This window comes from Fusarium falciforme, chromosome 3 (assembly GCF_026873545.1).
Source record: "Fusarium falciforme chromosome 3, complete sequence".
NCBI classification, from domain to species: Eukaryota; Fungi; Ascomycota; class Sordariomycetes; order Hypocreales; family Nectriaceae; genus Fusarium; species Fusarium falciforme.
In genome coordinates this window covers 2,545,635-2,571,516 of record NC_070546.1, presented here as the reverse complement: position 1 = coordinate 2,571,516, position 25,882 = coordinate 2,545,635, and the positions used below count along the sequence as shown (strand labels likewise).

Sequence of the window (25,882 nt, the reverse complement as noted above, 5' to 3'; positions counted from 1 at the left end):
GAGACGGAGGGTGAACGGATGGTGGGCGCACAATAGTCGACGGGTTGAAGAGACCCAGCGGCGTAAAAAGCGGGTTGACAGGCGACGGGCTTGATTATCTACAGGCGATGGTGACGGACAAGTGACGGGCGATGGAGAGACGAGGCGGCGGTCGACAGCCAAGGGGGAGATCAGCCAGGTCGTCTGGGCTGTATTTGGTCTCGAGCTTCAGTCAGCCACAGGTACACACAGGGAAAAGTAGATGGGCGATTTCAGGAGGGAAGAGGAGACCGCGCGCGACGGTTGGCGATGATGATGGGATGGGATGGGGGATGAGATGGATGCCCAGACCGCGAGAGCGCGCGCCAGTCGAGCGAGGTTGTGGTTGTGGGGGGGGGTGCAAGTACCGATAGTGAACGTTAGAGATGGGTGGAGAAGGAGTTAGAAACAAGGCCGAAGCGTTGGATTCGATTGGAGTTGAGGAGTCTTGGGTCGAGATGTAATTACTGCCAGAGCAGAGCGGGAGATGAGTTGGACGTGCAAGCTGGCCTGGGCTTTCCCTGCAGTGGAGGTCTGGCAGTGTGTGCGAGCGACGGGAGCGCGCAAGTTGTGTAGAGCCCTTATTTGCTCGAGACGGATGGGGAAACACGACGAGATGCGTGTCAGAGGACGTTGGCAACAAATGGACAACGACGCCCAGGGGCCCCAAGAGCAGCGAGACCCCGTTTTGCAAGGGGAATCCAAGCTCGAATGGTTTCGAGTGTGCTGGGGTGGTTGATTGGCTGTCACCAGTCTTGTTCGAAAGCAGCCCGCCATGGACGGGGGGCCAAGATTGGCACTCGGTAAGTGAGTTGCCTACTGCCCACTGTGTACTGCGCTAGATACGAGAACGGCAACAGGGGAGAAACAGAGAAGAAAGGCTGGAAAGCGGAAAGGGGCGTGGAAGATGCAGAACAGGGGCGGATGGGATGGGTGATGATGGCACGAAACAATTTACAATGGTCACACACACCAACCATCGATTGGTACAGGTACACAGCCCAAGAACCAAGGTGCCTCCGGGGCTGTTTAGGTTTCGATAGATACAGGGACATATTTCCAGACTCGCAGCCCTCCCTCCGACTTCCACCTCATCTCGTCTCCGTGGCTAATATCCATGGCCATTGCCGTCCATGACAGACGTTGATCGTCGCCAGCTCTCGGCGCATTTCCCTCTACAACAAGACTCGGGAAAGGCCCAGACGCGATGCGATTCGCCAGCTTCTTCTGCAGCGCTAGCGCCGGCGCAGGGTCCAAGACACCCAAACCCAAGCTTGCCCAGGGGGTGGGATGGCGGATCAGTTAGGGGGGCAGTCAGAATCCTTAATAGGGAACCGACTGGCTCCACGGCACCTGCAGTTATCCAGTAAAGAGGGCATAAAGGGGCAGCATTCAATATCGCCAGAAGCAAGATCGTGTGCTTCCTTCAGCTCAGCCATGCATCAAGAAGCGTCGTCTCTCCTGTTCGTGCACTTGGTGGATGAGTTTGGTACGTACCCCGAGATGGTGCTTCAGAGGCACAAAACGCACTAAGCGGGGACGCGAGGCCCCGCCAATTTAACGCCACGGGCCCATGCCTTTGGGTTCCAATGGATGGAAGTGTTCAGTTGGAGTTGTGCAAGACACGGATCCAATGTCAATTAATTAATTAAAACTGGTTACATGCGACGCTCATATCGCAGAAGAATACACATATCCTCACCTTGTACCTCTCCAGCTTTATCATGCTCCAATATGCCCGTCTTGGCTCAGCTGAGGTACCTCCCCGTCAAGCTTCAACGGCCCACTGATGCAGGTACCGCGGTAGTCGATAAAGTGTCCGCTAAAGACATGGACAACCCCATTGCTCCACCCCGCCAACTGTATCCGTCCACAGTCCGCCCACAAAGGTCTGGGCCGCTAAAGGCTTGAGCTTCCACTTGCGGTAACATGGACCCCTATAGCACCAGGACAGTATCCGTCGCCTCAACTGCAAAGTGCCATTCTCCTGCTTGGGCGGCTACCTACCTATCTGCGCAAAAGACGCCAGCCACAGAACACGCGTTGGAATGGATGGATGGATGGATGGAGCCTGCTGCAAACCAAGCTGCAACGGCTTTCATTGCAGGGCACATGCTGCATCTGACAGAAGAAACAAAACACGCTCTTCCAAGAGTGGCTCGGTTTCAACTCCTGCGGGCCGCTTTTCTAGAAACGGTGCATGGGTTGGTTTGAATCTCTTCCACCTCCCCGATAGATTCCTATTATCTGCGAGTCCCGTCTTGAGACATTGTTCAAAACGCCACGTGTTGAACATTCAACACCAAACACCAGCCCAAGTCAGAGTCAGAGTCAGAGTCGCAACACCAGAGACGCAGCTAACCTCTTCGACCAGCCCGACGAGCCTCCGTCCCCTGCCTCGAGAACACGACGATGTGACCTGCTCTGCTGAAATTGCAGGTCCCCTGCAACCACCGGGGATAAATCCTACCTTGTCCCGGCTTTCCGAACCCTAGCCTGGGGGATCCATCTCTTGACCTTCGTTTCAACTCTTTTGAGTCGTGTCTTTTTAGAGTGTCCATCAGATATGGGTTCGTCAACTGGTCGAGTGAGCTTGCTGCCATGCCCTATGCTGACTTGATCAGGGCTGATCGTCGCAGATCACCGGGCTGCTCCACCCATCGTGCAGCCCAACGGCGACGACAAGCTGGTCCCTTGTCGGGACTTCAAGTGAGATCCCTTTGAGCCAGACGCTCTTGACTCATGAAACGAAACGAGATTGCCTGGACAGACTAAATGTGGGCGGTTAACCACACGACAGAATCTCTACAGGTCTCGCCTCAAGTCGTTCATTGTAAGACATTGTGTAAGCGCCTACCCACCAGGACAAGCCTATGCGCAACACTCGTGCTACGCATCGCAAATTCTAATTCATCCTCCTTCATATCCAAAGGCCAAGTGGTTAAAAACTCCGTGCGGGTTTCACCCTGACACGGCATAAATCTGCTTTCCTGAAACCCCGCCTCAAAATTGAGCGCTCAACACGGGAGCCAGCCATGCCCTCGGGTTTGAACTGAAGAGTGGTTTCTATTTTCGTTTCCTTGTAAGTGACATGAGGTGGATGCCAGGGCGCTTGTAGCAAACACCTGCGGGTACGCTCTCTATCCCGATTCTCCTGACGCCTCCGCCAAAGCGGAATAATGCCCCCAAACTCGCCATCTATCTAACGTACGCCAAGACTTTTCATACAGATGACAGGGAGTATCTATCATAATCATACAGCGGGAAATCCCTCCCTCCGACGGGGCAATGATCAACAAGGCAATCAGCCCTCAAACACTTCATGCTGGAGCTCGATGCCAAAGTCCTGAGCAACATCCTTCATGCGCTTCTCCATCTCGTCCTCCATGCCGCCTCCGAGACCCAGCCACTGCCGCACCTTGAAAATATAAAAGGCCACATCCGACGCAGTCATGACCACTTTGAAGATGACGTGCCGCCAGCGGTTTTGGAGGCGCTGGCCCAATGGCAGTCGAGGATCCTCAAAGAGACTGCGGCTCGCCCACTCACCCATCATCTTGATGCGGTTGACAGGCGAGCCCAGGTACTGGTTATTGCCCTGGACGATGCGCATGTTGCGGCCGATGAAGATGAGCTCCTTTGGCCACTTCTCCTCGTCTGTCAGGATCTCACGGATGCCCTGCTTCATCCGCTGCTGCATCGCATAGTGTCGCTCACCCGGCGTCTTTCCCTCCAGTTCCTTCATGATCCCCTTGTGCGTTCGCATGTCACCACCCTCGTACGGCCGCATCAGAGTCGCACTTGCAAACAAATCTGCCGCCTTGATACCCCATTCCTCCGTCACTTGTCCAATCGTCTTGTTGTCGAACGTCATGAGCGCCTTCCAGAAAGTGCCATACTCGTGTCGGAACTTTTGAGACATGTACACATACAGGCCGTGGTCGATGAGGACCAGCTCAGCCCGGCCGTTGGGGAGCCGTCTGATAAAGATGTTTCCCGGGTGCGGGTCACAGTGGACGACTCCCCACTTGAAGATCTGCGCGGAGAAGAGATCTACCATGGTCGTCATAACTTCTCGCGTGGAGAGGCCCAGTCCACCTCGGCCGCGGCGGCCCCGCCACTCCTGGCGCTCCGGCTTGAGATTCTCCCTGTACGGCCGTGTCCGGAGCTCCCGGCGGGCGGCGGCCATATCGACCTCGGGCAACGGGCTTCCGGCGCCCGGTGAACCCCTGCCGTAGCCTCCGAGCCATCTCGATGTCATGGACTTCTTGTCCCAGAGCCTCACGCCCTCGATCCATTCTGTTACGAGGACTCGCTTTGTCGTGAACTCGGGGTACACTGTTGGGATGTAGACTCGCCCCTTGAGGCGGCTTTCTGCATTCACCAGTTCGCGCATCTTTGCAGAGTTCTTGGCCTCGTTGACGAAATCGGTCTCCAGCTCGAGTCGTTCGGTGATGAAAGGCACCAGTGTGTACAGTGGCAGGTCAAACCACTTGGAGTAGATCCAAGTCACGGTCCTGTCTGTGTCAGAAAACATACAAGGCTGCGGTGCAGAGCGGTGACTTACTTGAATGCCCACAGATCCCATGAGATCTGCTTGGCGATCTCTCGTTTTTGGATCTTGACAGCCACCTCTCGTCCATCGGCGAGCTTTGCCCAATGGACCTGAGCAACACTCGCACTCGCCCGGGCCTTGCGCTCCATCAAACCCATACCCTCCTTACCCGTGAAGCTAACGCCAAAGACCTCCTCGACGCTCTTGCCAAAGTCCTCGCGTATCACCTTCTCGATATCCTTCCAGTCGTCCTGCGGTGCATCGTCAAACATGCGGCCAAACATCTTTTGAAACTCCGGGGGTAGAACGGCGCTCTGCATGGCAATGGCCTGCCCAATCTTGAGGTATAGACCTCCATTGGCGCGAAGCAGGTTGAACAACCGCTCTGCATTGCGGTTGTGTAGGTCCTGCACCGTGCCCCCGGTGAGCGGCTGAGGGCGAAAGTTGAGCTTGTAGTCAAGGGCGACAAGGAGTCCTGTCCCAAAGGTGCGCATCGATCGTCCGAACCCGGATGCGTAGATCTGGCTGTCCCCAATGTATATGACGCCTCCAACGGCGGATATGATCAAGAGCCGCCGAGCCCATCGCCGTCCCCTTCGGTATTCGTTTGCCTTCTTTGGGGCACCGAGCTCGGCCGGCGACGGTGGTCGCATAGCCTGGAACGGGCCTCCGGATTGTAATCTTCGGTACGGACCGGTGACGGTGGGCCGGGGGCGCAGGGCGGCTCGCGCCGAGGAGCCAAGCATGCTGGAGCGCAACATGCTGGCGATTGAGGGGTTGTATCTGGCTAAGGGCGACGCAGCATGAGGTGTAACGAGCAGTCGTACTGGGAACGGGAAAGAGACAATTAATCGTAGAGACAATTGTGTGGTGTAGAGTGTAGAGAGACAAACAAAGAGAGGAAGAAGCGGGATGATGGACTTTGCGCAATGTCCGGAGGAATGACGTCCGTGATAGAAAAAAAAGACCGGGGCAGGAAGCTTATCGCCGGCGAGCTTCGGAGAATTGGCAGGGGCACGCGACCAGCTGTCCGCGCGGGGACCGGAGATACCGATCAAGTTTGCTTGTCTCGGAGGTTATCGTGAGCTGCACGGAACAACTTCAGCCCGCGCCTTTGTGTAAAATGTCTTGGTTATCCTGGTTACATATGGATGTAGACTAGGTAGTTTTGCAACAGCTGTAGCCCGTTTGAAGCAGGGTTCGGCGTGTTCTGTTTCTCGTCAAGAAAGAGAAGCGTACTTAAATAGGTAGTGAGTGATATGTACTTCAAGCCACTGTCCCTGTGTCTATCGACCGTCACTAATATGTAGCCGCCTGTCATGGGGTTCCTCCCGGTGCATTATCGAACCCATCGGTGCCAGAAGACATCAGTCTGAGCCTTCAACTGCTTTGCAGACATGGGGGTTATCTACCTGCATGGCTGTAGCTCGGTGAGTTGGTGATGTACGCTATCATGGGCTTTCACGACCGATCAACACAGTTGTCGGTGTTTTCACCATAATCTGCGAAGTCATCGAACGAGGACAACTGATGCCAGTTGTCCCCACACCGTATTTGTTAAGCCTATCCCTAGAGGATTTTTTTTTCTGGCATAGCAATCACAAAGCATTGTTATTAACGTCCTCTCGCCCATAGGTGCTGGCATCTACCTGGACATCAGCTACCCTGTAGTCCCCTTCAGACTACATCGTAGGAATGATGTGGGTTAGCAACCAATGGGATTACCATACCTATACAAAGCTTTCTGTTCCGGGGAGACTTGTGGCAGTATCAACCTGGCGCTGACTGAGTTGTTTTGTGGTTTTCTGGGACCTTGTCATGTTACTTCAGTGTTATGTCTTAACTGGGTGGCACGGATGTCGTGTATGGCAATACTGCTGAGTGAATAACATGCAATTGAACCATGTTAGGAGAGTGAACATTGTCATCACAAAAAAAATAGCGAATGACTGGAAGAGTTATCATATCGGGTAGGGCAAGCTCCAGGATAGCACTGCTCTCGAACAATGCCTATATTTGGTGGCCACCTCTTTAGAGCCTCACGGCGAAGGAGAACCACACAGCAAGGACCCGACACCAAATAAACGCCCTGCCATCTATTTCGAGATCTGTGGACCAGTCAACCAGCATGATGGCGCTGCGGTGCTCGTATTGGGTTGATCTGAAACTCGAAAAAATCTGTTACAGCCCGCCAACAGGTGACGAAACGTGGAGCCTTATGCAGCTTGTCTTGCCTCAGCGGGCGGGACGGAGCACATCGAGATGCTAAAGATGGGCACTGTTAGATTCTGTGCGCGCGGCGGATGCGCGTATGCGCGTATGTACGATGCGTGCGTGGAAGATCCTGGCAGATGGACGAGGCCCACACAGGAACATCGGGCCGTCACAGGCTGATTCACACTACGTAGCCGGTAGAGCAGAGCGTCTGTGGGAGAGTCTGAGTCTAGAGAGCATGAATGTTTGGCGCGACTTGTCACTCCCGGAGATTGGAGCCGCGTGCCTGGGACTCTGAGAGTTGCACATTGATTCGTCGGTGGAGCGCACAATTGACTTTGATGGCTTCTCGGCCGGCCGTGTGTCGGGTGGGGAGACCAAACCCCGGGGTGACGCCAGAATGAAGCTCTATCACGCCTGGGAAGAGACGAGTCTGGACGCGTAGGTCATTGCGAAAGCGACGTCGATAAAGGCAACAGGTCAATTTCCCAGATGGGACTCTGGACGTTAGGTAGCCTGACATCGTGGGTAGGGTTCTGAATCAAGTCCATCCATACCTGGACCACATAGCATCGTAAATTATTCATAATTGGCTGGCCTGTTGGTCCCATCGACGTCTCAGACAAGGTCAAGGCCGTGAGGGGATGCTGTCATCTGCATTCGCAGAGGTATGCTAGAGGGAGGAGGAAACGATTCGGCCAGATGCCACAAAGCCTCCAGCTGTGGGAGGCTTGAAATTGCCCCAACACGATAGCTCGATAGCGGCATCGATCGAGCCACGTTGGACTGGCCCAAGATGAGGAAATTAGATCAAAGACGAACAAAGGCGCGTGAGAGGCAGTTCGTACGACAGCACCCAGAAATGACGGTTGCGGCGCGGGCGATTGGTGGGCTTCTATGAACGGGGAAGCTCCACGGGCAGCGGACCCGGTCGGACAGGGACTAGCCATGCGAAGTTGGATGGAGTGATAACGTGCCTGAGCGGGGAGTGGATGGTCTTTTCGATGGATGGTACGCAGGATGGTAGGATGGATGGATGTGGATGGGGGACGGGGGAGGAAGGGCATTGACTTGAGCCAAATTAGACTCGTAGGTTGTCTCGCTTATGCATGTGCAGAACCTTGGAGATTCTTGCACAGGGAAAACACAACAACAGTAAGCATCTTGATGGATTCAAGCATCAGTTAGGTATTGCAATCTACTACTGAAGCTGTCCCTCGATGAATGGCAAAAGATAGACAACTCCCAGCTAGAGGCGTTCGCCAACGGTCTAGGTCCCGATAGCGGACAAGGCCACTCTACATAGCACAAATCGTGCCCCTGGGCCAACGCACCCACTCTCCAAGTTCCACCATCCATCCCTGGACTAGCGCCCACAATCACCCCCGGCGCCAAGCTAAGCCACACAGAGCCAAGTTGGAAGGAGCACTCGATTACACCTCAGAATCCCAGGTAGCCAGGTCATATCCCCTCCTCGCTGCTCGCCAGACATTGGTACCTACCAACCCATTCTTGATCCTAAACGTCGTTCCATTCTCTGGAGCAACGACGTTGACGTCGACGACGATCTTTAACGGCCACCGAGGCCATCACGTCTGAAAGAACGCGTGCGCATTGTTTACGCGCCGCTGAACTCACGACTGGCCGTTCGATAACATTTTGAAGCTCTATTCACCTCAGCTATTGCGACTGCGCCCCGTCCTACAATCCTAGCCGAGCCTTATCGTTGAGCCCAACCTTGGAAGACGACAACGGACCACCATAGAAGGAAGGATACTGGGAAAGCAGACTCGATTGCAGGGAAAGAGGACGATTCATCTTCAAATCGACGACCCACCAGCTACGCGAAGCTCTTTTTCGCTCCCATCACGCCTGTTTCTCCAACGACCATTATTCTTGACCCATGACGTCTACCGAAGCTGCCACCGACAACACCATCGAAATAGTGCAGCACTGAATCATCGCGTTGTCCTGTCCCCGCGTCTTGACGACGTCGGCCGCTCGCTTCCTTGTTGTTCCCTTGCTTCAACCAAGCGCCTAGCGCATCGCCATCATGTTGCGGCCGGCCACTCCGCTGTCGATCCTGCTGTTTGCGGCCTTTGCGCTGCTTCTGCTCGCCGTTCTTTCTACTCCCGTAATTGAGGTCATCCCGCTGAGCGATTTCGATGGCATCAAATACGGTGTATTTGGCTACTGCGAGAGTGGCAAGGGATGCAGTAACATTGGCATTGGATATGACACTGGTGAGTTTCCAACCAAACTGAAAGACAGTCGTTGCTGGAAAAAGCTGACATTGGTATAGAAAAACTAGTTGGGGACAATACGCAAGCCTTTGACTTGCCTTCTGGCGTTCGCAACACGCTCTCAGCTATCCTCGTCGTTCACCCAGTTGCTGCACTCATCACACTTATCTTGTTTATCATGGCAGCTGTGTCTCACCTTCATTCTCCGTCTCATTCCACGAGATTCCTACTCATCCTGTTCATCTTTCTATTCCTTGACTTCTTGATTTGCCTTTTGGCGTTCTTGATTGATGTACTCCTATTTGTTCCGCACCTGGCATGGGGCTCATATCTGGTTCTCGCTGCCACCATCTTGGTGGCCATGAGCGGCCTGGTAACCTGCGCGATGCGCCGCACTCTGATCAGCAGGAAAGACCGGCAGAGGCGCATCGCCGAGAATGCCGAGATGAGCGGCGAAAATTACTACAACAGGGCTGCTCAGAACAAACCGGCTGAGGAGGTGGGTGTTACTAGACAGCCGACTTTGCCAACGGTGAGTGGTGGCAATGGTGTTCACGACAATCTCCCCGCTTTCGCGAGCTTTGAGCAGCACGCGAAGAACGACCAGACCAGCGAAGAAAACATCCCACTCACTCGCCGAACCACATCGAATCGATCTCCGGTGCCAATCAATGAGGCCGCGAGCGTGGGAGAGGTTGCCGCCTTCAACAGAAGCCCACAGAGGCAACCCTCGCGTGATCAGTTTGGAAACCCCATCAACGATGTTCCTGACCCGTACGCGAGTCGGAGAGGACCTTCACCCAGCATGAGTACCCGTGGAAGAGGAGGTGGTGGAAGCTATCGTGGTGGACGAGGAGGTTATGGACGTGGTGGATACGACAACTACGGGGCCCCAATGCGTGGCCGTGGAGGCTATGGATCTGTTGGAAGGGGCGGATATGGTCCTAGGGGAGGTCGAGGAGGATATGGACCGCCGCCCAGGGGAGCCTATGGCAGCATGAGGGGAGGTCGCACGCCACCTCCTGGATACAACAACGGGCAGTACGAGCGGGGACCATCTCCTGCCCAGGCCTATGGTGTTTATGACAACCAGCCATCGGATCTTTCCAATGGATACAACTCGACGAACCCTTCGATGCCCAGCGTCAACACGGTCTCATACACGGCCTACACTCCCGACTCAGCTTTGCCGCGCGCCGAATCCCCCCCTCCTTTGCCAGGAACTCAGCCTGCCACGATAGGCGGCCAGGCAATCGAGATGGATGCAGCTCCGACGGCTCAACGCGAAGAAGCAAACGGACAGTTGAGAGATAGTGATGCGGATGTGGCTGGAATGGTTGGCCTGCAACAGGGGCGAATCCCACAGCGACATGATACCTACATGAGCGATGGAAGCAAGTACAGCACCGATGAGTATGCCGCATGCTTCCTTGGTCCACTTGAAGATACTGACTTCAGAAATAGGCAATATGCTCCTCCCCGAGCGGCATGGAACCAAGGCGACGGCCGCAGTTCGCCACGCGCCCCATCCCCTCTGGTGACTGGCCCTTCAGCGGCTGAGCTTCCTGGCAGAAACACACCTCCAGTTACGCAGCAGGCCATGACGGGCGGAAACAGTAACTATTATGAAGACGTCGATCCTCGCTTTGCGTCCAACACGCCTCCTGGCACATCCTCCAACAACCTTCAACCCCCTCCCATCGAACCTATTTATGAAGATATTCATGCCAACAACCCAGGCGCCCGAAGTCCTGCCGAGTCTGAACGCTCCAACTTCACCTCTATTTCTCAACGCGGCATCAACCCTCGCTGGAACCCGAACCCACCACCCCCGATGCCATACCAACAGGTACCACAGAGACGACCAGTAAACCAGCAGCAGCAACGCCAAGACATGATCCTGGACAACCCGGACTTTCAGCTGCCCAACGCACGAAGTGGGCGAGGTCCTGGAATGGTGCCAGGGAGTGCATATCCGCCAGGCGGCTTCTAGTAAATCTGCTGAGCGTGAACCTCTTTGCTTAGCATTTGCTTTCAGGCCATCGCGTTGACTGCCTATATCTGCGCCTCTGTTTCAGCTTGGTCGTTCAGGCGTTTATGAGTTTGATAGCTTTAAAGACCCCTTTTTCTTTCCGGGGCACATTTTCTTGGATACCTACTCTCGCCTTCTTTTCGCTCGATCCTTTCATCAACATTTAGATTAATGAGGGGGTTTGACCAGCTGGTCAATCTTGTGGGATGCATCGATTTGCACCATATATGTGGCTAAGCTAAGCGCCTCGGTCCCCTAACCTTATATCCTTCGAACAGATATGGGGGTTTCAAGCATACACAAAACTTTTTCTTTCTTGGTTGAATTCGACTCATACCGACGGGAAGTCTCAGGCTATCTTCGGTGCCCGGGAAATTCACTTCATGGATGACAAGGCTGGCCCTGGTGGAAATGCCATTAATGGAAATGTGGTCACGAGCACGAGCGTCTCTGCATGCATGAACAATCGCAGAAACAAGATGCTTGTTGGGGGAATGATGAGGGACAGGGAAGACACGGGTAACATGTGTTGGTGTATGGTTGCCATGGATGTATGTGAATAGGTTCCAAATGGCCAGGGAGCCTTTGTATGTAAGAGTGTTTGATGGAGAGAATCAACAAAGAATCATTGCATCAAGGTGCTTTCTTTTCTTGACATTACTGTTGGATCATCACTCATGTGTTTGCCGCACTTGTGTCCCGAGTCTAGCCAATTACTGCCTCTGTCCGTGCTTCAGAACTGGCGGCCAGCTGATGGCATCACCACCACACACGTGTGGATGTGATTCACCGTCGATACACCTCTACATTTTTTTTTCTCACGGTTGCCAACATGGCTAAGCTATAAGAATGCCATCGTAGATCTCCATTTGGCTTCGCTGTTTTTGACTTAGGTCAAAATTAATACTAGTTGGCCTTGCTTCGGCGGTTCTTCTCGATATAATTTTGTCCCGGGGCGAGTCCGCTGTAGATTCGTGTCAGGGCCTCAACTCGCGGGTAAGAGCACGCTCGAGTCGAGGGGAACAGAAACGACAGAGATAGAGGCTGGTCTGGTTTGGATTATTTCCCTTTTTGGATAGTTCCTCACTTTCCTCTCACTTGCTCCTCAGATTCCACCTCAGATCTTGTTCTGCACCTCGAGGCCCCGATCCGCCTGCTCTCTGCCCCTCGGGGTGTATAACTTCCCCTTTCCCAACCGAACTTTCTCCCACCCTTCCTCTCAACATCTTTGCACATTCAAAGAAGCACGGCAATCTTCAACTTCAACACTTCGCATCCTCTCAAGTTGGAACGCATCGTTCTTCTGCCTCTCGTAAGTCGATATCCCTTGTTCCTTCCTTACACTCTCTTTAGGGATGCGCCTTCCGAAAGCATCAGCTGCTCCATCTCATTCTTTTCTCGACAGAGAAACACCGAGATACGAGCCTCTGACAGGTGCCAAGGAAGGTGCAACTGTCTGTGAGAACCCAATTGCTCCTTCTCCCGAATTCACCTTCACACCACCTTCTCCCCGCCTTGCACCGACATCTCCTCTTTCTTCTTCCTCAGACACAAAATTCCTCTCCTCTCTTTCTCTTCTCCCCAACATCAATCTCCCGTCGCCGGTCGAAACCTCTTTGCCCAGCAATGACGAAGGCTTGATAGCCCCCTCCCTCCTTGCATTCTCTTTCGGAGCATCGTATGCTACCATCCATTCTACCCCTCCACTCCTTCCTTGGCTTGGAATCGCAGTGTCATCTTCCTATCATTTTTTCTCTCGTTCAAGGCGTCCGGCTCTCCTTGCGTGTGCCAGTATCCATCTAACAAGAACCTTCCTTAGTTCGCACTGCACACCAGCTGCCCTTCCCGTCTCCAGAAAGCTGTACTGCAACCCAGTCCATCATGGATAGCGCATCTTCTCCCGGTAGCATCGACTCTACCTCGACCGCGCCCACTTCGGCTTCCAAGGTCACCTACACCACTGCTGGCACCCCATACAACCCCAGCACTGCCCAGCCGCTCCAGCCGCCTGCTCGTCGAGGCCGCTCGCTGAAGTGGTCGGCTGGCCTTCACACTGCTGGCCTTTCCTTATTCCCCAAGTCCGCCCTGGCATCTCTGCCTGTCAAGTTTGTCAACCACTCGTCGTCGAGCCAGGAGCACAGCCCTATGCAGACTACCCTCGACCGGGCCATCAGCCCCATTCACGACACCGAGCACACTTGCGCCAACATGTCCGCTCAGGTCCCGCGCCTTGTGGCCTCGGCCACCCCCTCGCCTCTCACATCTCTCTTCTCTGAGGTCGTGCACGACGCTCTCAGCGACGCCGAGGCCAGTGACGATGACGAGAATGAGTATGAGCTGGGCATGGACCCGCTGCTGAACATGACAGTCAAGTCTCTCCAGAACCTGGCCTCCTACCCCAACCCGAACCAGAAGAGGGCTCAGAAGGCGCTTTCTCGCGGAACCAAGGCGGCCCTGGAAGGCTACAAGGCGGTTACGCGCAGCGAGGAACCCTCTACCCCCCTCAACCGACGAACCGGTCCCCAAGAGCCGCTCCAAATCCATCTCGATTCTCCCAGCATGCTGCGACATGCCCAGGCAGAGACCATTGGCTACGGCCGACCTCAAGATGATGGGTTCTGGAACCCCCCCGACAAGTCGTGTGCTATTCAGCCCGACACTGTCAAGCCTTTCGATGCCGCAGTCGGCGGCCGCATTTCTGACAAGTTCGGCTCTGTAACCCTCGCCTCCGGCCCCGGAGCTCCTCGACCTTTGAGTGCAGGCCCTCCTGGCCAGCGCCAGTATCGACCTTCGACATTCAAGTCCACCTTTAAGGCCCTCAAGCCCCAAGCTTCTGGCCAGGATCTCGACCAGGAGGATGACGACGATGTCCTCATGATTACACGACAGACCCTTCAGCAGGCGGGCATCGATGAGAAGAGACATGAGCCCAAGTCTCCTCTGTTCAAGCAGACAGCTTCTCTGAGCACCGCACCCATCTCAGTCACTCCTCAGAAGACCATGTCATCTACCAAGGCTTTCCTTGCGAAGCTCAACGAGGAACGAGATGCGAACCCATGTGGTTTGGCCAACGACAAGCCGGCTTGTCCATTTGAAACACTTCTTGTCCAACAGCCACCCTACCCTACTTGCTGGAACCCGACTCCAGTCACCTCGGCCGGTCGATATGCACCCAACGACGATGTCTGGGCGGCCAACAAGCTCCAGAAGCGACGCGAGATGGTGGACCGCGCCTGGTACGCCGGCGCCAACTTCATGAGGGCCACAACCGAGGAACTCGCATGGGATGTTCAGTTCCCCAAGCCCAAGTGCAAGTTTGGAGCGGTGGGAGACGGTCGCCCAATCAAGAAGGGTGGCGAGCAACGATCAGTGAAAACCGAGAAGATCAAGCACCTTTCCGTGGCGGAGCTTGCTGGGCCTCTGCTCAACATGGCCTTTGTCAAGGTTCAGCAGTTCCAGGAGGATGAGTCGCAGAAGAAGTACGCCCGGGAGTTTTCGGAAGTTTAGGCTGATGAGGGATAAGGTGATGGATGATTGGAAAGGGGGATGTGCTCAGACGAGTATGAACTATTCCACATGTCGATGATGGTATCAAGGAATAGTTTCTGGGAATAAGCACGAAAAGGAAGGTTGGATGGATGGCTTCTGCCAAAAACGAAAATGGAGTAGGAAGGGATTAGTGCTATCGACATGAAGGTAGACGTGGACATGGAAGTCTGGGTCCAGATGTTGGCCTTGAAGGATGGATACGAAGGTCAAGGGAATGCAACTCGGCTGATTCATTTACTGATAGTTTACGGTAGACATTAGCCGACATGAATGAATGAAGCAAAACATTTAAATCACATGTACAGACGATGATGGAGGTGATGGGCCGGCCAGCGTGAGCAGCATGTTAGACGTGACAAAGTTGGACTGTCTTGATGTCACGGTCTGCCTCTGGTTGAGGATGAGTGGGAAAATTGGGGAGTAGAGTTTATAGAGGAGAGGGTGATTGGATAATGCAACAAGAAGAGATCAAGAGATACTGTACAGTCGATTCAAGTTGGGGTCATGAGATGGATGGCAGGGGGAGCACATGGCCAGGTGTAACTGGGCTGCAGACATGGATGTGTGATGTACGATGGCACATGGACGAGAGGTACAGAGTTGACGCTGAAGTCCAACAATCAAGGTTGAGCGAAGTTGGCTCGAGGTGTGAGTGGGTCCTCCCATGACGTTTTGTCAGGGGCCCCCCAACCTGGAGCCCGCCATCAAAAGCCGGGACCTTATCGATTGTCCGTTAATTTCGCATTGAAATGCGTTAGAGAAGGAGGGGAGGGAAGGATGGTGTGAGTGAGTGAGCTCGTGTGTGGGTTGTGGCTGCTGTTGCCAAATTTCCCGTTTTCGAGCCCTTTCTAGACATGGCAGGTACGGTACAAGTACAGTACGGTAGGTAGTGGTGTCGTGTGAAAGGGGAGGAAGGAGCGCATGATTGCGGAGGACATTCATTTATTAGTTTGTGCCGATCCACTTTTGCTCGTGCTGGCATCTTTTTTTTCTGTGAGCCATCCATTCTTTGTTCTCCTTCTCACGGCAACTAGGTCCTCTCGTATTCTTTTAATAAGCAGACTCTTGCTCAAACACTTGTCGCAAGCTGAAACCGAGCGCGGGTGGTACTTTCCAGCGACACGGATTCAAGAGAAATTGTCTTCTACGGTCTCAGTCGACGCGCGTGGATCTGGATCAAGCGAGCAAGCCAACGCATACAAGAGCTGCAGAGCGGGATCGGACGAGAAACCGCCTTTACCCACTTGCTCGAGGGAGAAAAAAAGAGGACACGATAACGACCGACCTACCGACAGACCGACCGACCGCTCCTCCGATCGACCCGAAACCTCGCATCCGACAAGCAAGCGCAAGCACAAGCACACTCGAACAAGCAATCATTATTCGAACTTGACCTGTGTGTGAAGCTATCGCCAACCATGGTCTACGTACGGCAACGCGAGCTCCCCGCGCTCCGCGAGTACAAGTACTCGGGCGTCGATCGCTCGCTGCTCTCCAAATATGTCTTGAAGCCTTTCTACACAAACTTTGTCATCAAGTGCTTCCCCATGAGCATGGCCCCGAACCTCATCACGCTCACTGGTTTCTCCTTCGTCGTCGCAAACTTCCTCACCCTGCTCTGGTACAATCCCACGCTCGACCAGGACTGCCCCTCGTGGGTGTACTACTCGTGGGCCCTGGGTTTGTTCCTGTACCAGACGTTTGACGCTGTGGACGGAACTCAGGCGTAAGTTGCTACCGAGACGAGGATTTGAGAATAGATGGGTTGCGACAGCTACTAACTCTGGCAATAGACGACGAACCCGACAGTCCGGGCCCCTCGGCGAACTTTTCGATCATGGAGTCGATGCTTGCAACACTTCCCTCGAGGTCCTCATCTTCGCCGCCTCTCAGAACATGGGCCAGAGCTGGCAGACCGTAGCCACTCTGTTTGCATGTAAGACGATGTGATCAGAACCTCCTTTTCAACGTGCTAATTCTCCCTAGCTCTTCTCACCTTCTACGTCCAGACCTGGGAGACCTACCATACCAAGACCCTCACCCTCGGCATTGTCAATGGCCCCGTTGAAGGCGTTCTCGCTATCGTCTGCGTCTTCATCTTCACTGGCCTCGTCGGCGGTGCCCACTTCTGGCAGCAAAGCATGCTCCAGACCATCGGCGTGCCCTCAACCCTTGGCATTCCGTCCTTCATCTACAACTTGACCTTCACTGAATGGTACCTCGTTCAGGGCGGCATTGTGCTCGTCTTCAACACGGTCGAGTCCTCCCTCAACGTCATCCGTGCCCGCCGCTCCCGTGGCGACCGTTCCCGCGGTGCTCTCCTTGGCCTCGTCCCCTTCTTCAGCATCTGGTCTCTGATTGTCGCCTACCTCTACCTTCAGCCCAAGATCCGCGAGTGCCACCTTATCCCCTTTGCGCTCTTCGCTGGCCTCGTCAACGCCTACAGCGTCGGCCAGATGATTACCGCCCACCTCGTCCACCTGCGCTTCCCTTACTGGAACGTCCTCGGTCTGCCCATTGCCTTTGGCGTCATTGACTCCATGGGCCCCATCTTCCAGCGCTACCTCGGATATGGCTGGCCCAGCGCCCTCGGTGATAACGTCTACCAGGTAGCCTTCATGTTCATGATGCTCGGTACCGCTGTCGGCGTTTACGGCAGCTTTGTCGTTGACGTCATCGTCACCATCTGCGACTACCTCGACATCTGGTGCTTGACTATCAAGCACCCCTACATCGAGAACGAGGTCCAGTCCAATGGCATGAAGAAGGATTAAGTGTCTAGATTGGACATTTGTCGACGAGTGTCTCGGACCATGAGTTGCTGGCACACATATCACTTCCGAGCTGTCATCATGTCAAATCACCGATTGATCAAAGTCGACGGATAGGACGTGTCAAAAGAGATATACTGGCATGTCCTCGGGCATGGTATTTTGATGAGAGTGGGCGAGGTTTATTATAAAATGAGGCGGTTTGGCAGGCGGACGGGTGGAAATAGAAAGGGATATGGATATCTAGAGGGTTCCTGCTTGCTACTCGCTTCTCGCATAGATTCAAGACGTGAGAAGACGTTAATTCAAAGAGGTGGACGAGGAGAAGAAGAAAAAAGGGACTTTCTTTGTTGTTACTTGTTATATGACGGACGGTACTGCATCACGAGGAGGATAAGGATATGATTCTCATCTTGTTTTGGTTGGAGTTTTTGGCGCAGCGTCGTCTGTCTTGTCGTTCCTTGTTGGAGATGGATGGTACATATACAACCCTGTGGACGATTAAAATGCGCCCGAGGTATCGCTTCTTGGGCGCCAGAATCATTGATTTGCTCGTCGATCTCACCCCTACTTGATTTACTAGTACATCTAGTAGACAATTGAAGTATATGGATCAAGTGCTTGTACTCGAATCTTACTGTCATGACTGTTGAACCACTTTTTTTCCTATGTTCACTCAAATATGACTAGATATAAACCCAAGCACAAAAAAAAAAAAAAAAAAAAAAAGACAAAAACCCCCTCGGCCTGGTCGTCCGTACGATTCACGTCTATCCCCCCTAGTAACTCCTTGTACCCGCTGTGCTCGTCGTATATCATCAGGCTATGCACGTCCTCAACCGGAGTCCTTGATCACCCCCAAAAGAGTTCCAACAGTCGACTTCCTGGACCAAACGAGAATCACAAGCATAAAACGCCACGCCATAAAGCCCCGGCGGGCGGGGTATCCAATCCACCAGTCCAGTCTCCTTCGCCGTGATACACATCAATCATCCAAGGTCCGTATACGCCACGTATCCTCCTTTTGCTCACTCCTCTTCTTTCGTCACCGTTTACAGAAGGTCATCTGTGCCGCTGGCGACACTCTGCTCAATGGCGCTCTTGATGGCCCGCTCCGAAAAGACAGGTCCCTGACCATCGCATCGTGCGCAGTGCTTGAGGCGCTCGCTCACATCACCAATATCGACAAGACCCTTCTTGAAGAGTTCATGAGAGATGATAAAGTCCCATGCCGCGCCAGCGGCAAGAAGCCGTTCGCCATCATCTGCGGTGACGATGCGGTGCGAGGGGGATTTGTTGGTGTGGTTCTGGAGGACGTTGGAGTAAAATTCGGTAGGGTTAAAGCGCATCGGGCCGGTGGCAGGCTCCGGAGAGATGGAGCCATGGCCGACGTGAGAGGTGGCACGCAGAATCTCGTTCTCAGTCGACATCTTCTGGAGGTCTCGCTTCAGACGTTCGTTTTCGAGAGACGCTTGTTGCTGTGCCGCCTCAAGACCCGCGAGTTTAGCCTCGAGGTCCTTGACATGCTTCTCCTTTCGCTCACGGAAAGCACGTTGTCTGGGAGAAAAGAGTGTTAGCTCAGGGGTTTATGTGTTTCGTGCCAGGGATACGGTCAGGCCACTCCACAGTGCCTGATGTGCCACTGCAGATGCGGACTCCTGGGTCACGATCTGAGAAGGAGAACAAGAGGGACGGAACGTACGCAGCACGGTTCTGGGCCTTCCTGCGGGACTGGGCCGGTGTCAGGTTATCATCCTCCTCGCTACCACCACGAACGGCAGTCTGGTCTTCGGGGGAGTCGATCTTGGCGGCACCGTGTTGCTGCTGGTGATGAACAGACTGGACCTGGGCGGCGAAGACGTTCTGGCCAGGAGGAGTGGGCGGCCCTGGAAAAGCAGTAGGCGGCTGGTGAGGGTTGCCGTTGAAGCCCTGGGAGGCGTAGTCGAAAGCCTGGAACTGATCGTTGTGGTTTGTGGGCAGGCTGTCGTAGTTTTCCTAGACGAGGGGAAGGAGGAGCGTCAGCAGAGGAACACAGGGGACGTCGGATTTATAGGGACTCGATGCAGGCATGCCGTTGGTGAAAACGGCGGGCAAAACGTTGGGCTTGAGGCTCAAAGATTGATAGAGTAATGCTCAGGTAAGGAGCGCTAAGGCAGGGCTGCACCTGGGGGAGTGGGGGAAATCGCGGAGAAGGGGAGCAACTGACAGGCGGGGATGCATTAAAGTCGTCGGAGCCGGCAGAATGCGAGTGCGATGGTGTCAGAGGAGGAATCGGCATAAACTGGTGGTAGGGCTGAGTGCCGGGGAAGTTGTATTGCCCGGTGAAGTCCATGGTGAAGCGATCGGAGACGGCGGAGGTTGGTTTTGGCGATACTGTAGGTAGGGAAGTGGAGAAGGAGGAGAGTGGCCGCGCAATTGCGAAAGAAGACGGGCTCTGTTTTTGAGATGACTAAACAGCCCGTATAGAAGAGTCAAAGCTCGAAGCCGTCAGGATGGATGAAAAGGGGGAGAAGAAGTGGTCAAATGAAGTTGTTCAGGCTAGGTTGGACGGGGATTGGATTAATACGAGGTGGTTGATGAGCGAGCGAGAGAGGAAAGAGAGACAGGAGGAGGGATGAAAGGTAGGTAGGAGCAGGAGCGATGGAGCAAAGATGATGCTTGATCACTGCAGCGGGCAGGGAAGGCAGGTACCAGGAGGAGGGTGTCAGGTAAGGTTGGTAAGGTTAGTAGCAGAGAGACAGGTACTCGGTGGGCGCTGTGCAGTGTAAAAGGTACCTCGACGGTAGCAGCGACAACAACAACAACGTGGACCTCGTCACACACGAACTTGGCCAGCCACGGGAGGACGGGAAAGGAGGGGCCCTTTAAAGGAAAGGCCTTGAAGGTGCCGTGGGTGGTGATGTATCTGCGAGCTAGGCGATATACAGTAAAGGCCTGGTGTTTTCTTGGGTCGACGGTATCTTCCTTCAACTTGCATCCCTATCCCTATCCCATGCTCACCTTTTCTTCTTTGTCCCAGCCAGCGGGAAAACAAGGGCTCGGCCAATGTCCATGACAAAAGGTCGACGAGAGAAGATTCCGCCTTTAGTTCGCCGTCGGACGGGAGAAAGGGCCCGGAGATGGATGCAATGCACCAAGGAGTTTACCGAATTGCTGGATGACAAAGGTTCCACCCACGCCCACGCCCACGCCCAAGAGCGAGGCTGAAGCTAACGAGATGGGAGCTGCAGCAAGGCGGCCGACGTTACTGGATAGCTTATTCGTCGTCGCTTGATTTCACCAGGATCTCTGCCCACCTTTTCTTAGGTTCTCCTCACCCCGTTTTACCCGCTATCCCGGGATTTCCAGTTGCGATCCAATGTGAGATGGCGGCACGGCCGTTGAACGGCGGCACGTCCCATCTGCCATTGGGTCCAGTGTCTCTCTTCCTCGATGTCATTGCAGCTGCCTCTCTCAGAAGGAAAGCCATAGGTGGCGTTATCAGGCGCTCATGTTGATTCCCAGTTGGCCAAGAGCTGCACTCCATGCACCGCTGCACCGGTCCGTACCGAAAGGAGCAGATATACAGACAGACGCTCACTCTCTCTGTATGCCACCTCTATATCGTACATCTCGATAACCACAACCCCCTGAACTCCAACGTTCGTATAGAGCCCCAGAGGAAACTGGAAGCGCAAGGTCAAGGTGACATGGACAGAATTGGGTAGCTACAGTACAGTACAGTACAGTACAGGGAGCTCCTCTTCACCGGTCTCGGATGGTAATGCCAAGACACTACAATGTGGGCGTCATTCCCCTCGAGCTTCAAAGACTGACTCGGTTGCGCGCCAATCTCCCCCAGGACTTTCAACGGTCCCTCCCTCTTTTCATCATGCGCCATTCGACAATCTGGTCTAGATCCTCCCTTGTCTCTGCCTGCCTGTCTCTGTTTGTTGCTGCCCGCCTTTTGGCGCTGGGACTGGCTGTTAGTGGGCCGCTTGATCCTGGCCTTTAGTACGTTGCGTTAGGCTGGGCGGGCTGTGATCCATCACATGGGGTTGTCGATGAGGGATCTTCGCTTCGCATGGGTTTCTGCGGCTTTAAGGGAAATTTGTTTGTATGACATGGGATTTTTTTCTTCTTTATTTTTGTTATTTGCTTTTACCTGTCAATCTCTTCCGAGACGATTCTCCAACATTACCCTTTTGGCTCTGCCGCACTTGGCATTCTTATTGTATGACATCGACTCTGTACACGCCCATTGCCATTGTAGACTGTCCTTCATATCATCATCTATCTGCTACCTTGTGCTCTATTCCCTGTTACGGGATCGGCACTCGATGAATCTATTCCAAATTCAACCTCAACTTCAACACCATCGTCACTCTCCTCGTATTTCACCAGCATCCTCCTCTTCCTCTCGCTCCCGTCATACTCCTACTCCCCCCAGCAGCCCTACAGGAACCCTGCATGCTTGTTCGGCCCTATTCCCCATCGTTAACCCCGCCCTGGGTCCTAGTTTGTTCAGCCAGCTCATCAAATACAGGCAGGAAAAAAACAAACCCGATGGACGCCTCAACACCCCCAGGAAACAGCTCCAATCGCGCTCTCTTCTCGGTCGGCCGCCCGCCCGCCCGCCTAGGCGCCCGCACAAACCAGAGGGCCCTGTAATGTACTGTGCTGTAATGCAAAGGGACCCCCCCAGCTGAGGTGCGTTGCGTACGACGACTTCGAAACAGCCAGCAGCATGGGCTAGGCCGCTCTCGGCTTGGCTGAGCATTCCTTGGTGCCTTAGCCGTGCTCGTGTTCCTTTTTCCTTTCTCCCCCCATCTGCTCTGCTCTGCGCCTTGCTTTTCGTTCTGCAAGAACGACGTGACCCGAAAACCCATTGTAAAACCGCAGCTTGGGAACCGCTGAGATTGCCATGAGGTGATGTTGGAGATGCCGTCTCGGATGACTGATCGGAGACTAAACTAGATGTAGATCCTGGAGCTGAGACCCCAAGGTCAGGGAGCTAAGTGGCCCTCTTACCCCATCCCATGTAAGTCTGTGTCTATCATTGAGTTCAGTGCTGCGGTGTCACCGGTAGGCTTCCCGCAACTCCTGATTATCTACGCAGTAACATCTACTACCGACTTTAGCATGTGTCTGTCCATCTGTAGCCCAAGACCCAAACTCATCCTTGTGCGCCCCCGCTGAAACGGCCCTGTCTCTGGCGTCTGTCCCAGCCTGAGACCCCTCCCCGACCTTTGGGCAAGTCGCTGTGAACTCAGAACCCTATGCACATGCGTGTGGGTATGCAGCCGAGGAGATTGGTAGAAAGAGAGAGAGAGAGAGAGGACGTCTGGATGCCCAACCGAACCAACCGCGTGGACCGGGGAGGCGGCATTTCTCCTCCGAGACACGCACGCCCTCAGCGGCTGATCTGATATGATAGTCCAGGGTCTCTTAGAGCTGCATCTCTACTGTATGTACGTGGTGGTTAAGTTACCAAGGTAGGTAGGTAAAAGGTAGACAGGCAGTAGTTTTTCCTTGACGCTAGGTACGGATATGCATTCTGCCATTCCAAATATCGGCATCCCACCGCGGCCCCACCCAAATCGACATCCCACCCACCCTCCGGTTCGATTAAGCAAACTGGTAACCCCACTCTTCGCTCTCCAATTCAACGTCCGCACCTGCCACTCGGAAAACGTGGCACCCGTCTTGCCGAGTACGGGATAGATGCAAAGATACGTACCACCCCCAACTACCGTCGGTACGTGGTAAGTAGCCTACATCCCTAGGAAGGTGCCCAGGGCAGGGCAGGGCAGGGCAGGTACATCACTGTAACAGTGTAACGGCTGCCCCACACTCGCTTCACAGCCCGCCCTGTGTCCCACTTCCCCTCCCCTGTAACCCTCCACTGTCAACGCCGTCATCCATGGACCGAGTCCCTGAAAAAGCACTTGAGGCTCAACGCCATCGCTTCAGCTGCATCCATCCCTCCATCTAACCCTCGCATCGCACTCCCTCTCTAATGCCGCAGCGCAGCACACTACAGTCGTCGTCATCTCTTCATGTACGCCCGAAATGCACCACTTACGTAGAGGGCCCACGGTGTCATGGGGACACAGCTGCTGCTAGCAAGGTGAGATGGGTCATGATTCATGTCATATGTCTGTCTAACCTACTCCAATTGGCTTGATCCCTTCCATCTCAGCTTGCTACCTACATATCCATCTCTCATTGGATCCCAGCTAATCTTTCTTTTTACAAGCACCCGTCTGGCCGTCTTTCTTCTGTCTCTGTCTACTGTAGTCTGTAGCCCCAGTCCCTGCAGCTCCATTCGGCTTCTGAAGCCGACCTTTACCAGCCTCGCTCCTGCAATTCTCTTCTTACGGCAGCAGTCTCTTGGGCGTGCGAGGGTAGTAGCTCGCCAGGTGCACACTTGGCAGGTTGAGATACCATGCCACCACCCGATCCAAGCCGATACCACCACCGCCATGCGGGGGCACTCCAGCGCTGCGGAAGATGTCGACATACTCCTTGATGCCCTGGCTGGTTGGGTCAATACCCTTCTTGCGGATCCGCGCCTCCAGTGTCTCGGGCACGTGGACACGCTGTCCGCCAGAGAGGATCTCCTGGCCTCGCATGAAAAAGTCGTATGCGTTGGTCACCTTGGGGTTTTCAGGGTCCTCCAGCGCATAGAAGGGTCGCGCACCCTCCGGGAACTTGTCAAGCACGTAAAAGTCGGTGTTGTACTTCTCCTTGATCAGCGCGCCAAGCGCCTTCTCCTGAGGAGTCGACATATCCTCATCATCCGACACGTTGCGGTACTCCTCAGGGCCCTCTGCACGAAGGAGCGCCTGACCCTCAGCAAAAGTAAGACGAACCTCCTTGCCGGGCTCAGGAAGAAGGAAGTCCTCCGAGGGATACACGGTTCGGACGAGGGCGATCTGTTCGGCGCATCGCTCCTTGAGACCTCGGAAAATGTATAGAAGGACGCCCTCCAGCATCTCGCGGACCTCGTGGTAGTGATCCTCAATCTCCATCTCCAGATCGAGACCGGTGAACTAGAGCAGTCGATCAGCATCTGCATTCAATCTCAAGCTCGGATCTCGGTATCAACTTACCTCGGTCATGTGTCTGGGAGTGTTGGAGTTCTCAGCTCGGAACACGGGGCCAATGCAGAAGACCCGCTTTCGACCACCAGCAATCTCATATTGCTTGTAGAACTGGGGCGATTGGGCCAGGAAAGCCTGCTTATCAAAGTAGGGCATGCCAAATACGTTGGATCCTCCCTCAGAAGCGGCTCCGATCAGGCAAGGGGGCTCGAACTGAACAAAGTCTCTCGCCTCGAGGTACTCGGAAAACAGCTTGCGCACAGTCATACGCACATCGGCAATGGCCTGCTGGACGGGAGCTCGCTTGTGCATGACGGGGTTGTTGAGATGGGTAGCCATGCTAGCACCAGGGACGTTCTCGAGGCTCAGGTTGTCGACGCCGTCCTTGACTTCCTCGACAGGACCGCCGGCATCCTCATCGTCGAAGTTGGTGACGGGCCTGTTGGCAACGGCAAGACCCATACCCAGGACCTGGGGACCGGGGCTGATGACATAGCACTTGGTGAGGTGCAGCTCGTAGTTGGAAACCTTGACACTCTTGACTGGCTCAAGGGGCTTCTCCACCTTGGCCTCGACAAGAACATAGCCCTCAAGGTTCAGACTACCAATCCACTTGACCATCTGCTTGGAGACAGGTGTGCCCTCGGGGCTGGCCGCGACAACACCCTGAATGGCCCAGTCACGCTCCTCACGGAGTTCGACAAAGGCCATCTTTGCGCCTTGCATACGGGCATTTTGGATCCAGGCACGGAGCTTGATGGTCTTGCCCAGGTGCTCATCACCAAGGTTTCGGAGCTTGATTCGCTCGGCGTCGATCTTGGTGAGGTGGGTGGAATCGCCATAGTTGTCCTTGGCGAGATCCTCAGTGTTGCCAGCGGCGGCCTTTGCGGCGGCCTGCCTGGCCTCGTGCTCAGCAGCTCGGCGGGCCTTCTCGGCCTCCTTCTTGGCCTTGGCCTCAGCCTTCTTCAGCGCCTTCTTGGAGGGACCGGCCTCACCACCCTCACCACCCTCGGCGGCGGGGGCCTTCTCCTCAGCGGGAGGAGGAGCGGTAGGCTGCTCGGTAGGGGCGTCAGCCATGATGAAGTTGTTGCTTCGAAAGAGAGTAGATTTTTTGGCGGGGTATCTCTACTCGAGGCGCGGAACGATCGCTGGGGAGGTCGAGGAAGAAATAGGGTCGGTAACGAGTCAAGATGAGTCGAATTGACCAAGGCTCGGGGACGCAGGAGACGACACCGGAGCGAAAATCAGGTGATGAAATCGACAATGACTGTGTCGGTGTCGATGTCGGAGAAAGTGAGGTGACGCATAAAAAAGTGTGAAGTGGTGGTGGAATGGTGGTTGCCCAAATAAGATCCAGGCAACGGAATGGCGGGGTCCCTGGGTTGTGGCCGCACCTGCCCCGCCAAACCAGACGA

The 25,882-nt window shown here is 54.5% G+C and overlaps 6 protein-coding genes across 6 annotated transcripts; 3 read left to right on the top strand and 3 right to left on the bottom strand.

The window, feature by feature from the left end:
* Nucleotides 1-3,322: 3,322 nt before the first annotated feature.
* On the bottom strand, nucleotides 3,323-5,334 carry NCS54_00408600 (ABC1 domain-containing protein; the record flags this gene model as incomplete). Its single annotated transcript, XM_053149635.1, has 2 exons — nucleotides 3,323-4,535; nucleotides 4,586-5,334. The coding sequence occupies 2 exons, from the start codon at nucleotides 5,332-5,334 to the stop codon at nucleotides 3,323-3,325; spliced, it is 1,962 nt and encodes a 653-aa protein (XP_053005610.1).
* Nucleotides 5,335-8,840: 3,506 nt separating this feature from the next.
* On the top strand, nucleotides 8,841-11,023 carry NCS54_00408500 (Hypothetical protein; the record flags this gene model as incomplete). Its single annotated transcript, XM_053149634.1, has 3 exons — nucleotides 8,841-9,030; nucleotides 9,090-10,443; nucleotides 10,495-11,023. The coding sequence occupies 3 exons, from the start codon at nucleotides 8,841-8,843 to the stop codon at nucleotides 11,021-11,023; spliced, it is 2,073 nt and encodes a 690-aa protein (XP_053005609.1).
* A 1,920-nt stretch (nucleotides 11,024-12,943) lies between these two features.
* On the top strand, nucleotides 12,944-14,569 carry NCS54_00408400 (Hypothetical protein; the record flags this gene model as incomplete). Its single annotated transcript, XM_053149633.1, has 1 exon — nucleotides 12,944-14,569. The coding sequence occupies one exon, from the start codon at nucleotides 12,944-12,946 to the stop codon at nucleotides 14,567-14,569; it is 1,626 nt and encodes a 541-aa protein (XP_053005608.1).
* A 1,460-nt stretch (nucleotides 14,570-16,029) lies between these two features.
* On the top strand, nucleotides 16,030-17,385 carry NCS54_00408300 (Hypothetical protein; the record flags this gene model as incomplete). The annotated part of the gene is made up of 3 exons (XM_053149632.1): nucleotides 16,030-16,337; nucleotides 16,405-16,547; nucleotides 16,598-17,385. 3 exons carry the CDS (start codon nucleotides 16,030-16,032, stop codon nucleotides 17,383-17,385), a joined length of 1,239 nt encoding a protein of 412 aa, XP_053005607.1.
* Nucleotides 17,386-18,434: 1,049 nt separating this feature from the next.
* Nucleotides 18,435-19,714, bottom strand: NCS54_00408200 (BZIP domain-containing protein; the record flags this gene model as incomplete). The annotated part of the gene is made up of 3 exons (XM_053149631.1): nucleotides 18,435-18,939; nucleotides 19,085-19,377; nucleotides 19,589-19,714. 3 exons carry the CDS (start codon nucleotides 19,712-19,714, stop codon nucleotides 18,435-18,437), a joined length of 924 nt encoding a protein of 307 aa, XP_053005606.1.
* A 4,024-nt stretch (nucleotides 19,715-23,738) lies between these two features.
* Nucleotides 23,739-25,544, bottom strand: NCS54_00408100 (Aspartate--tRNA ligase; the record flags this gene model as incomplete). Its single annotated transcript, XM_053149630.1, has 2 exons — nucleotides 23,739-24,416; nucleotides 24,477-25,544. The coding sequence occupies 2 exons, from the start codon at nucleotides 25,542-25,544 to the stop codon at nucleotides 23,739-23,741; spliced, it is 1,746 nt and encodes a 581-aa protein (XP_053005605.1).
* Between the last annotated feature and the right edge of the window lie 338 nt (nucleotides 25,545-25,882).